Here is a 13,542-nt window from a genome sequence, read left to right as displayed (position 1 = left end):
CACATCAGGACCCCCAGCCCCCCATGAGCTCCCCAAAACCGCACCGGGACCCCCTGAAGATCATCCCAGGGACCCCCCAACCCCCCCATGACCCCCTGTAACCACATCAGGACCACCTCATTGACGCCCAACCTCCTCTTGGGACCCCTGAAATTCACCTCCCAAATTTCCCTTATGCTCCCCCCCTCCCCAAATTCCTACCCAGACAGCACCCCAACCTCCTCCACGAGAATAATGGGGAGGGGGATCCCGGCATCTGGGCCCCCTCGTTAGCAGCTCTCTGGGCCATCATGCCCCGGTGCTGCTATGTTCATTTGCTCAGCAATTAGCGCTGACGAAGGTGGGGCTGACCCATAGCCTCCTGGGGACACCTTGGGGAGTGTGTGGTTGTGGGGGGGGGGGTGGGGGGCTTGTCCCCAACCCCCTCTCCCTCTCACACACCTCCCCAGCTCCCAGTTAAAGGGGGTGTGAGGAGGGGGTCCCAATGTCTCTGGGGTGGAGAGGGGCATCTGGGTCCCTTAGGGAGCACGGGGATGGGGGGGTCTCCAAGGGGTGGAGAAGACCTCCCCCATTTTGGGGTCCCCCAGAGTAGAAGGAGATGGGGGACAGACAGGACAGACAGGACCCTCCCCTTCCCCAAAGCATTTGGGGGGGGGGGGAGGGTGATGACACACGGATGCTCATGGGGTGCCATGGGATAAAATGGGGGGGGGGGGGAAAGGGAAGGGAGATAGGGAGGGGTCGACCATATATTTGGGTCCCTATGGGGTGATGGCTGGGGGGTTCAGGATTGGGTTTTTTTTTTTGAGGGGGGGTCCTTTCTGGATGCAGCTAGGCTCCCCCCTTACCCATTCAGGCTATGGGTCCATAAAGATTCAGACCCCCCCCCCCTCCCTCCCCACAGCCCCATCAGCCAAGTGGGTCCTCCCCCCCCTCCCACCCCCCTTCCTCCATATCTATTGTTCCAGAGAACAAAAGGCTCCCTCGAGTCCCCAATTATCCGGAGCAGGAGAGCAGAGGGACCCAAGTGTCCCCAAACACGGCCCTGCCCCACATCGGGTCCAGCAGAATGGGTCCTGGGGGGCGGGGGGGGGGGGGGAGGGTGGGAAAGGGGTCTGTGGGGCAGATGAGGAGGGGGGTGGGGGAGGAGGGGGGTGGGAAGTGAGTGGAGAGGGGGTGGTGGGAGAGCGGGTGGGGAAAGGAGGGAGGGAGGGAGAAGTTGATGGGTGGGGGGAATGTGGGGTGGGTGGGTGGGTGGAGGGAGGGAGGGATGGAGGGATGGAAGGATGGGTGGGTGGAGGGATGGAGGGATGGAGGAAGGGATGGAGGGATGGAGGAAGGGAGGGAGGGATGGAAGGATGGAGGGATGGGTGGCTGGGTGGAGGGATGGATGGAGGGATGGAAGGATGGATGGGTGGAGGGATGGAGGGATGGAGGGATGGAGGGATGGAGGAAGGGATGGAGGGATGGAGGGATGGATGGGTGGAGGGATGGGTGGGTGGGTGGAGGGATGGATGGAGGGATGGAGGGATGGAGGGATGGATGGGTGGAGGGATGGAGGGATGGATGGGTGGAGGGATGGAGGGAGGGATGGAGGGATGGAGGGATGGATGGATGGGTGGAGGGAGGAATGGAGGAAGGGATGGAGGGATGAAGGAAGGGATGGAGGGATGGAGGAAGGGATGGAGGGATGGAGGGATGGATGGAGGGAGGGATGGAGAAAGGGATGGAGGGATGGAGGGATGGATGGATGGGTGGAGGAATGGAAGGATGGATGGTTGGATGGATGGATGGACAGAGGGATGGATGGAGGGATGGAGGGATCATTGGATGGAGAGAACATCCATCTGGGTGTAAGGATCATTGAATGGAGGGATGGAAGGAGGGGGGGGATGGATGGGTGGATGGATGGAGGGATGGATGGATGGATGGATGGATGGATGGATGGATGGATGGAGGGATGGAGGGAGGGAGGGATGGATGGATTAAAGGAACGTTGGATGGATGGATGGAACATGGGATGGATGGAAGGATCATTGGATGGGTGGTGGTTGGATAGAAGAATGGATTGAGGGATCATTGGATGGATGGAGGGGGTGGCGGATGGACAGAGGGAATATTGGATGAATGGGTGGATGGATGGGTGGGTGGATGGATGGAAGAATGGATGGAGGGATTGTTGGATGGATTGAAGGATATTTGGATGGATGGAGGGATATTTGGGTGGATGGATGGATGGATGAAATGATAGTTGAATGGATCTTTGGGGGGATGGAGGAATATTTGGATGGAAGGAGGGTTGGAGGAACAGGTGGGCAGAGGGGTCAACAGAGGAAAGAGGGCTGGGGAGATGGGAGAATGGATGGAGGGATATTTGGATGGATGGACGGATGGACGGATGGACGGATGGATGGATGGACGGATGGATGGACGGATGGATGGATGGATGGATGGACGGATGGATGGATGGATGGATGGACGGATGGATGGAATGGAGGAATGGGAGGATGGAGGGATGAGCAGAGGAAAGAACTGTTGGAGGGATGGATGGATGGACGGATGGATGAATGGATGGATGGACGGACGGACATACGGGACGCACGTACAGGTAGATGGATGGACAGACAGATGGGTGGATGGATGTATGGATGGATAGAAAGACCACAGACCAGTCAATCCCCCCCCTCCCGCCGCCCCACTGGCGCCAGCTCTGACCCAAATCCACCCAGCCCCAGATCTTATCTCTGCCCCAAAGACCAAATTGCCCCCAGGACCCACCCCCTCCATGGGGACCAGTGGGGGTGGCTTTGGTGGGAGGAGGGTGGAACCCAAATCCCATTGGCTGGATCCACCCTCTTGGCTGCTACAAAAGCTTGGAACCTTCTGAGGAGGCTCAGCTCTGCAGCTCCGGCATGGTGAGCGCTGGATCTCCGGGTTCCCCCTCCTTTTGGGGTGGGGTTATGGGGTCTGTGGTGCAGGCTGGGTATGGTGGTCCCTCACCCCCTTCTTTTAGTGGGCTGTGGGGGTCAGGTGGTTGGGTCCTCGCTGTAGGGGTCCCATCCTGATAGGTGGGAATGGGTTCTGCGGAGGAGAATGGGGTCCACTGCCCACCCATGGGGGGTTTATGGGGTACAGGGGGGCAGGGTGGGATCCCCTCCCCCAGATGCCCCATTTCGGGTGGGAACGGACCCAAATTGGGGCGGAGTCGGGAGCTCTGTGGTGTCGGCGGGGTAACAACCATCCCACCCCCAAACCTTCTTAGAGTCCTCTCTGAGGAGTGGTGAAGATGGTGCTTCACGGCCTGCTTCTCCTCTGGAGTTGGTTCCTGCTGCGATGTGGTGAGTCCCACTGGGCCAAAATCGCTGGTTTTTCACCCAAATCCCACCCCGTCCCTCTCCATCTTTACCCCCCTAGGGTCTTCCTTCCCCACCCTCCTGCCAACTCCCACCTCCAACCCCCCCCAAAAGTTGGCACTTCTAGTCTCCAGATCCTCCCACCCTTTCACATTTACTCTTCCTTTACCCCTTCAACTCCAAATCTGACATTTCCAACCCCAAAATCTGTCCACCCTTTCCTTGCAATTCTTCCTTTCCACCTCCAGTCCCAAATCTGCTGTTTCCAACCCCAAAATCCATCCACTCCTTCACGGCAACTCTTCCTTCAACCCTTCAACCCCAAATCTGCCATTTCCAGCCCCAAAATCCATCCGCCCTTTCCCTTGCTTTCCACCTCCAGCCCCAAATCTGCCATTTCCAGCCCCAAAATCCATCCACCCTTTCACTGCAACACTTCCTTTCCACTTTCAACCCCAAAACCACCATTTCCAACCCCAAAATCCATGCACGTTTTCTCTTCCTTTCCACTTTAAACCCCAAATTCGGCATTTCCAACCCCAAAATCCATCCACCCTTTCTCTTGCTTTATGCTTCCAATCCCAGATCTGACATTTCCAACCCCAAAATCTACCTACTCTTTCCTTTTGGACCCCAAATCTGCCATTTCCATCCCCCAAATCCACACATCCTTTCTTTTTTGACCCCAAATTCAACATTTATAACCCCAAAATCCATCCATCCTTTCCTTGCTTTCCCCTTTTGACCCCAAATCTGCCATTTCCAACCCCAGAGCCCATCCACCCTTTCCTCACAGTTCTCCCTTTTCATTCCCCGCGACCGAATTTGGTGTTTTTAGCCCCAAAACCACTCAGCCCCTCTAACTGCACCACCCCCTTTTTCCCAGGGGTTCACGGCAACCCAACCCCTGTACATGCCCCTAGAGAATCCCCACCCTATATTTCTCTTGAGATCACGCACAGAAGGGGAGAACAGAAGTTTTTAGTGGGAAGAGAGGGAAAATGTTGGGATTTTCTGCCTTTTTTGGGGGCACAAAAGTCGCCTCGTTTGGTGAGGAGTGGATTCTCCGCTGTCTGATATGGGATTGTGACTCTTCCTGTTGTTGTTCCCAGGTGCGGACCCACAACCCCACATCAGCAACAAGCTGTGCTCCGGGGTCCTTTGCGGACCTGGGATGGTTTGTAGGGTTTCAGATGACGGACCCAAATGTGTCACAGTGCCCTCGTGCAAGAACTACCCGTGCCCAAAAGGTACGCAGGGAGCATCGGGGAACCCGGTCCGTTTTGTTCCCATAAGGGCATCCATTGGGATACGGGAATGGTGTGTGGGGTGGTGGGGGGAGGTCCCAGTTCATCCCATTGCCATCCTTTGGGATCACCAGTTGTGATTTGGGATCAGTGTGGGATGGTGGGGGGAGGTCCCAGTTCATCCCATTGCCATCCTGTAAGGATTCCCATTGTGATTTGGGATCAGTGTGGGGCGGTGGATGGGAGGTCCCAGTTCATCCCATTGCCATCCTTTGGGATCACCAGTCGTGATTTGGGATCAGTGTGGGGTGGTGGTGGGAGGTCCCAGTTCATCCCATTGCCATCCTTTGGGATCACCAGTTGTGATTTGGGATCAGTGTGGGGTGGTGAGGGGAGGTCCCAGTTCATCCGATTGGCATCCTGTAAGGATTCCCATTGTGATTTGGGATCAGTGTGGGGTGATGGGGGGAGGTCCCAGTTCATCCCATTGCCATCCTGTAAGGATTCCCATTGTGATTTGGGATCAGTGAGGGGTGGTGGGCGGGTGCCCCCGTGTGCGTCCTGTAGAACTCATGCAAGGATTTCCATTCTGAAGCTGGAACGGAGTGCCAGATGCTGAACGGGCAGCCCAGATGTGTCCCACTGCCTTCGTGCAAAAACACCCGTTGTGATGCAGGAACGGAGTGCAGGATGGTGCATGGCTCACCCCAGTGCATCCCATTGCCTTCGTGTAAGAACACCCGATGTGATGCAGGAACGGAGTGCAGGATGGTCCAAGGGTCTCCCCAGTGCATCCCGTTGCCATCCTGTAAGAACACCCGATGTGAAGCTGGAACGGAGTGCAGGATGGTGCATGGCTCACCCCAGTGCATCCCTCTGCCTTCCTGCAAAAACACCCGATGTGAAGCTGGAACGGAGTGCAGGATGGTGCTTGGATCACCCCAGTGCATCCCGTTGCCATCCTGCAAGAACACCCGTTGTGAAGCAGGAACAGAATGCAAGATGGTCCAAGGGTCACCCCAGTGCATCCCGTTGCCATCCTGCAAAAACACCCATTGTGGTGCTGGAACAGAGTGCAGGATGGTGCATGGCTCACCCCAGTGCATCCCATTGCCTTCATGTAAGAACACCAGATGTGAAGCAGGAACGGAGTGCAGGATGGTGCATGGCTCACCCCAATGCATCCCATTGCCATCCTGCAAAAACACCCGATGTGAAGCAGGAACAGAATGCAAGATGGTCCAAGGGTCTCCCCAGTGCATCCCTCTGCCTTCGTGCAAAAACACCCGATGTGAAGCTGGAACGGAGTGCAGGATGGTGCTTGGATCACCCCAGTGCATCCCATTGCCTTCGTGTAAGAACACCCGATGTGAGGCGGGAACAGAATGCAAGATGGTCCAAGGGTCACCCCAATGCATCCCGTTGCCTTCGTGCAAAAACACCCGTTGTGATGCAGGAACGGAGTGCAGGATGGTGCACGGCTCACCCCAGTGCATCCCGTTGCCATCCTGCAAAAACACCCGATGTGAAGCTGGAACAGAGTGCAGGATGGTCCAAGGGTCTCCCCAGTGCATCCCTCTGCCTTCATGCAAAAACACCCGTTGTGAAGCAGGAACGGAGTGCAGGATGGTGCATGGCTCACCCCAGTGCATCCCATTGCCATCCTGCAAGAACACCCGTTGTGAAGCAGGAACGAAGTGCAGGATGGTGCATGGCTCACCCAAGTGTGTTCCTCTTCCTTCCTGCAAAAACACCCGCTGTGAAGCTGGAACCGAGTGCAAGATGGTGGACGGGTGGCCCAAGTGCATCCCGTTGCCATCCTGCAAAAACACCCATTGTGGTGCTGGAACAGAGTGCAGGATGGTCCATGGATCACCCCAATGCATCCCTCTGCCTTCGTGCAAGAACACCCGTTGTGAAGCAGGAACAGAATGCAAGATGGTCCGTGGCTCACCCCAGTGCATCCCTCTGCCTTCCTGCAAAAACACCCGTTGCGGTGCAGGAACTCGGTGCAAGATGTTGGATGGGATGCCCAAATGCGTCCCGTTGCCTTCCTGCAACAACTTCCACTGCGATACGGGAACGGTGTGCAGGATGACGGGCGGGTGGCCCCAGTGTGTCCCACTGCCTTCGTGCAAGAACAGCCGTTGTGGTGCAGGAACTCGATGCAAGATGGTGGATGGGGTCCCCAAATGCGTCCCGTTGCCGTCGTGCAGCAATTTCCACTGCAAGGCCGGAACGCGATGCAGGATGGTGGGAGGGTGGCCGCAGTGCATCCCCATCCCATCGTGTCGGATGTTCCCCTGCAAGGAAGGGACTCGGTGCCAGATGGTGGCTGGGAAACCACGCTGCGTCCCCAAACCTTCGTGCCGTCACCTCAGCTGCGGGGAGGGCACGCGGTGCAAGATGGTGGACGATTGGCCACGCTGCGTCCACGCCACGCCGAGCTGCCGGGATATTCGGTGCCAGAAGGGGACCCGTTGCCAAATGGTGGAGGGGTGGCCCAAGTGTGTTCACAAGTTGCTCCTCCGGAGGGAATTGCCTCCACTCTCGTGCAACAACGTCCCCTGTGAGAGCGGGATGGTGTGCAGGATGGAGGGAGGTTCGCCTCGGTGTGTCCCAAGCAAGACGTCTCCAACGCAGCCTTCCTGCAGAGTGCACTGTCCCAAGAGGACCACGTGCCAGATGAGAGATGGGTGGCCCCACTGCGTCCACCCCACACCTTCCTGCAGCGCCGTCCAATGCCAGAAGGGAACAGAGTGCCAAATAGTCAACGGTTGGCCACGGTGCGTGCAAAGTAAAGCATCCCAGGGACAACCGTGCCAGGATTTCCCCTGCCCCAATGGGACCTCGTGCAAGGTGACCGATGGCCAACCCCACTGCGTCCACAACCCGCCCTCCTGCCGTGACATCCAGTGCCAGAAGGGAACTGTGTGCCACATGGTCAACGATTGGCCTTGGTGTGGTCCCACCAAGGCGCCCCATGTGACAAATGTCCAGAAAACTCCGACCTGTGAGGACATCCGTTGCCAAAAGGGGATGGTGTGCAAAATGCTGGAGGGTTGGCCCAAATGCGTTGGCCCCATACCGTCGTGTGAGGACATCCACTGTTCCCTGGGCACTGCGTGCAGGATGGTCAATGGTTGGCCAAAATGTGCTCACGAACCGCTTTCCTGCAGCAACATCCAGTGCTCCAAAGGAGCCACGTGTCAGATGGTGGATGGTTGGCCACGCTGCATCCAACTCAAGCTGACCCCAAGGAGACCTTCCTGCAGTGACATCCACTGTGCTAAAGGGACCATGTGTCAGATGATTAATGGGCATCCTCAGTGTATTCAGAATCAGCCCACCTGCAGTGACATCCAGTGCTCCAAAGGAACCACGTGTCAGATGGTGGATGGTTGGCCACGCTGCATCCAACTCAAGGCAGCTCCACGGAGACCTTCCTGCAGTGACATCCACTGTCCTAAAGGGACCACGTGTCAGATGATTAATGGGCATCCTCAGTGTATTCAGAACCAGCCCACCTGCAGTGACATCCAGTGCCAGAAAGGAGCCACGTGTCAGATGGTGGATGGTTGGCCACGCTGCATCCAACTCAAGCTGACCCCAAGGAGACCTTCCTGCAGTGACATCCACTGTTCCAAAGGAACCACGTGTCAGATGATTAATGGACACCCTCAGTGTATCCAAAACCAACCAACCTGCAGTGACATCCAGTGCGAGAAAGGAACCACGTGTCAGATGGTGGATGGTTGGCCACGCTGCGTCCAACTCAAGGTGACCCAAGGAGACCTTCCTGCAGTGACATCCAGTGCCCAAAGGGAACTTCTTGTAAAATGGTGGATGGACATCCTCAGTGTGTCCATGACCAGCCCACCTGCAGTGACATCCAGTGCTCCAAAGGAACCACGTGTCAGATGGTGGATGGTTGGCCACGCTGCATCCAACTCAAGGTGACCCCAAGGAGACCTTCCTGCAGTGACATTCACTGCCTAAAGGGAACTTCTTGTAAGATGATGGATGGACATCCTCAGTGTGTCCATGACCAGCCCACCTGCAGTGACATCCAGTGCCAGAAAGGAGCCACGTGTCAGATGGTGGATGGTTGGCCACGCTGCATCCAACTCAAGCTGACCCCAAAGAGACCTTCCTGCAGTGACATCCATTGCCTAAAGGGAACTTCTTGTAAAATGGTGGATGGACATCCTCAGTGTGTCCAAGACCAGCCCACCTGCAGTGACATCCAGTGCTCCAAAGGAACCACGTGTCAGATGGTGGATGGTTGGCCACGCTGCATCCAACTCAAGGCAGCTCCACGGAGACCTTCCTGCAGTGACATCCACTGTGCTAAAGGGACCACGTGTCAGATGATGGATGGACATCCTCAGTGTATCCAAAACCAGCCCACCTGCAGTGACATCCAGTGCTCCAAAGGAACCACGTGTCAGATGGTGGATGGTTGGCCACGCTGCATTCAATTCAAGCTGACCCCAAGGAGACCTTCCTGCAGTGACATCCACTGTGCTAAAGGCACCACGTGTCAGATGATGGATGGACATCCTCAGTGTATCCAAAACCAGCCCACCTGCAGTGACATCAGTGCCAGAAAGGAACCACGTGTCAGATGGTGGATGGTTGGCCACGCTGTGTCCAACTCAAGCTGACCCCAAGGAGACCTTCCTGCAGTGACATCCACTGTGCTAAAGGGACCACGTGTCAGATGATAAATGGACATCCTCAGTGTGTCCATGACCAGCCCACCTGCAGTGATCTCCACTGTCCCAAGGGAACTTCTTGTAAGATGATGGATGGACACCCTCAGTGTATTCAAAACCAACCAACCTGCAGTGACATCCAGTGCTCCAAAGGAGCCACGTGTCAGATGGTGGATGGTTGGCCACGCTGTGTCCAACTCAAGGTGACCCCAAGGAGACCTTCCTGCAGTGACCTTCACTGTGCTAAAGGAACCACGTGTCAGATGATTAATGGACACCCTCAGTGTATTCAAAGCCAGCCCACCTGCAGTGACATCCAGTGCCAGAAAGGAACCACGTGTCAGATGGTGGATGGTTGGCCACGCTGCGTCCAACTCAAGCTGACCCCAAGGAGACCTTCCTGCAGTGACATCCAGTGCCCAAAGGGAACTTCTTGTAAAATGGTGGATGGACATCCTCAGTGTGTCCATGACCAGCTCACCTGCAATGACATCCAGTGCTCCAAAGGAACCACGTGTCAGATGGTGGATGGTTGGCCACGCTGCATCCAACTCAAGGTGTCTCCAAGACAGCCTTCCTGCAGTGACATCCACTGTGCTAAAGGCACCACGTGTCAGATGATGGATGGACATCCTCAGTGTATCCAAAACCAACCCACCTGCAGTGACATCCAGTGCCAGAAAGGAACCACGTGTCAGATGGTGGATGGTTGGCCACGCTGCGTCCAACTCAAGCTGACCCCTAGGAGACCTTCCTGCAGTGACATCCATTGCCTAAAGGGAACTTCTTGTAAAATGGTGGATGGACATCCTCAGTGTATCCAAAACCAACCCACCTGCAGTGACATCCAGTGCCAGAAAGGAACCACGTGTCAGATGGTGGATGGTTGGCCACGCTGCATCCAACTCAAGGTGACCCCAAGGAGACCTTCCTGCAGTGACATCCACTGTGCTAAAGGGACCACGTGTCAGATGATAAATGGACATCCTCAGTGTTTCCAAAACCAGCCCAACTGCAGTGATCTCCACTGTCCCAAGGGAACTTCTTGTAAGATGATGGATGGACACCCTCAGTGTATTCAAAACCAACCAACCTGCAGTGACATCCAGTGCTCCAAAGGAGCCACGTGTCAGATGGTGGATGGTTGGCCACGCTGTGTCCAACTCAAGCTGACCCCAAGAAGACCATCTTGCAGTGACCTTCACTGTGCTAAAGGAACCACGTGTCAGATGATTAATGAACACCCTCAGTGTATTCAAAATCAACCCACCTGCAGTGACATCCAGTGCCAGAAAGGAACCACGTGTCAGATGGTGGATGGTTGGCCACGCTGCATCCAACTCAAGGTGTCTCCAAGAAGACCTTCCTGCAGTGACATCCATTGCCCAAAGGGAACTTCTTGTAAAATGGTGGATGGACATCCTCAGTGTGTCCATGACCAGCCCACCTGCAGTGACATCCAGTGCTCCAAAGGAACCACGTGTCAGATGGTGGATGGTTGGCCACGCTGCATTCAATTCAAGCTGACCCCAAGGAGATCTTCCTGCAGTGACATCCACTGTCCTAAAGGGACCACGTGTCAGATGATGGATGGACACCCTCAGTGTATTCAGAACCAGCCCACCTGCAGTGACATCCAGTGCTCCAAAGGAGCCACGTGTCAGATGGTGGATGGTTGGCCACGCTGCGTCCAACTCAAGCTGACCCCAAGGAGACCTTCCTGCAGTGACATCCATTGCCCAAAGGGAACTTCTTGTAAAATGGTGGATGGACATCCTCAGTGTGTCCAAAACCAGCCCACCTGCAGTGACATCCAGTGCTCCAAAGGAACCACGTGTCAGATGATTAATGGACACCCTCAGTGTATTCAGAACCAGCCCACCTGCAGTGACATCCAGTGCTCCAAAGGAGCCACGTGTCAGATGGTGGATGGTTGGCCACGCTGCATCCAACTCAAGCTGACCCCAAGGAGACCTTCCTGCAATGACATCCACTGTTCCAAAGGAACCACGTGTCAGATGATTAATGGACACCCTCAGTGTATTCAAAATCAACCAAGCTGCAGTGACATCCAGTGCTCCAAAGGAGCCACGTGTCAGATGGTGGATGGTTGGCCACGCTGTGTCCAACATAAGCTGACCCCAAGAAGACCATCTTGCAGTGACATCCATTGCCCAAAGGGAACTTCTTGTAAGATGATGGATGGACACCCTCAGTGTATTCAAAATCAACCCACCTGCAGTGACATCCAGTGCCAGAAAGGAACCACGTGTCAGATGGTGGATGGTTGGCCACGCTGCATCCAACTCAAGCTGACCCCAAGGAGACCTTCCTGCAGTGACATCCACTGTGCTAAAGGGACCACGTGTCAGATGATAAATGGACATCCTCAGTGTATTCAGAACCAGCCCACCTGCAGTGACATCCAGTGCTCCAAAGGAACCACGTGTCAGATGGTGGATGGTTGGCCACGCTGCATCCAACTCAAGCTGACCCCAAGGAGACCTTCCTGCAGTGACCTTCATTGTGTTAAAGGGACCACATGTCAGATGATTAATGGACACCCTCAGTGTATTCAAAATCAACCAAGCTGCAGTGACATCCAGTGCTCCAAAGGAACCACGTGTCAGATGGTGGATGGTTGGCCACGCTGCGTCCAACTCAAGCTGACCCCAAGGAGACCTTCCTGCAGTGACATCCACTGTCCAAAGGGAACTTCTTGTAAAATGGTGGATGGACATCCTCAGTGTGTCCATGACCAGCTCACCTGCAATGACATCCAGTGCCAGAAAGGAGCCACGTGTCAGATGGTGGATGGTTGGCCACGCTGTGTCCAACTCAAGCTGACCCCAAGAAGACCATCTTGCAGTGACCTTCATTGTGCTAAAGGAACCACGTGTCAGATGATTAATGGACACCCTCAGTGTATTCAAAACCATCCGACCTGCAGTGACATCCAGTGCTCTAAAGGAACCACGTGTCAGATGGTGGACGGATGGCCACGGTGTGTCCAGATCAAGACTTCCATCAGGAGACCCACCTGTAGTGATGTCCAGTGCTCCAAGGGGACAATGTGTGAGATGGTCAATGGTTGGCCTCAGTGTGTCCAAGCCAAGGTGGCCCCAAGGCAGCCTTCCTGCACAGACATCCAGTGTCCCAAAGGCACATCGTGCAGGATGAGAGATGGGTGGCCCCAGTGTGTGCACAACCAGCCCTCCTGTCATGATGTCCAATGTCAGAAAGGAACAGAGTGTCAGATGGTGGATGGATGGCCTCAGTGTGTCCAGATCAAGACTTCCATCAGGAGACCCACCTGTAGTGATGTCCAATGTTCCAAAGGTTCGATGTGTCAGATGGTAGGTGGATGGCCTCAGTGTGTGCAAACGAAGGTAGTCCCAAGGCAGCCTTCTTGCCAAGACATCCAGTGTCCCAAAGGCACATTGTGTCGGATGATGGATGGGTGGCCCCAGTGTGTGCAGAACCAGCCCTCGTGCCAGGATGTTCAATGTCAGAAGGGAACGCAGTGTCAGATGGTCAATGGTTGGCCTCAGTGTGTCCAAATCAAGACTTCCATCAGGAGACCCACCTGTAGTGATGTACAATGTTCCAAAGGTTCAGTGTGTGAGCTGGTCAATGGTTGGCCTCAGTGTTTGCAAGCCAAGGTGACACCAAGGCAGCCTTCTTGCCAAGACATCCAGTGTCCTAAAGGGACATCTTGTAGGATGATGGATGGGTGGCCCCAGTGTGTGCACAACCAGCCCTCCTGTCATGATGTCCAATGTCAGAAGGGAACGCAGTGTCAGATGGTGGACGGATGGCCACGGTGTGTCCAGACAAAGACTTCCATCAGGAGACCCACCTGTAGTGATGTCCAATGTTCCAAAAGTTCAGTGTGTGAGCTGGTCAATGGTTGGCCTCAGTGTGTCCAAATCAAGACTTCCATCAGGAGACCACCTGTAGTGATGTCCAGTGCTCCAAGGGGACAATGTGTGAGATGGTCAATGGTTGGCCTCAGTGTGTCCAAGCCAAGGTGGCCCCAAGGCAGCCTTCCTGCACAGACATCCAGTGTCCCAAAGGCACATCGTGCAGGATGATGGATGGGTGGCCCCAGTGTGTGCAGAACCAGCCCTCGTGCCAGGATGTCCAATGTCAGAAGGGAACGCAGTGTCAGATGGTGGATGGATGGCCACGGTGTGTCCAGACAAAGACTTCCATCAGGAGACC

At 55.3% G+C, this 13,542-nt stretch overlaps 1 protein-coding gene across 1 annotated transcript; it reads left to right on the top strand.

Annotated features, from left to right (window-relative positions):
• The first annotated feature begins 2,414 nt into the window (after positions 1 to 2,414).
• LOC104916980 (uncharacterized) lies at positions 2,415 to 13,536 on the top strand. Its single transcript, XM_085215453.1, has 4 exons — positions 2,415 to 2,915; positions 3,263 to 3,338; positions 4,466 to 4,603; positions 5,196 to 13,536. Exons 2-4 carry the CDS (start codon positions 3,287 to 3,289, stop codon positions 8,558 to 8,560), a joined length of 3,555 nt encoding a protein of 1,184 aa, XP_085071579.1. The 5' UTR covers positions 2,415 to 2,915; positions 3,263 to 3,286; the 3' UTR covers positions 8,561 to 13,536.
• The last annotated feature ends 6 nt before the right edge of the window (positions 13,537 to 13,542 follow it).

Source organism: Meleagris gallopavo, unplaced genomic scaffold (genome assembly GCF_905368555.1).
Source record: "Meleagris gallopavo unplaced genomic scaffold, MGAL_WU_HG_1.1 scaffold_42, whole genome shotgun sequence".
Taxonomy (NCBI): domain Eukaryota; kingdom Metazoa; phylum Chordata; class Aves; order Galliformes; family Phasianidae; genus Meleagris; species Meleagris gallopavo.
This window is presented reverse-complemented; position numbering and strand designations above follow the sequence as displayed.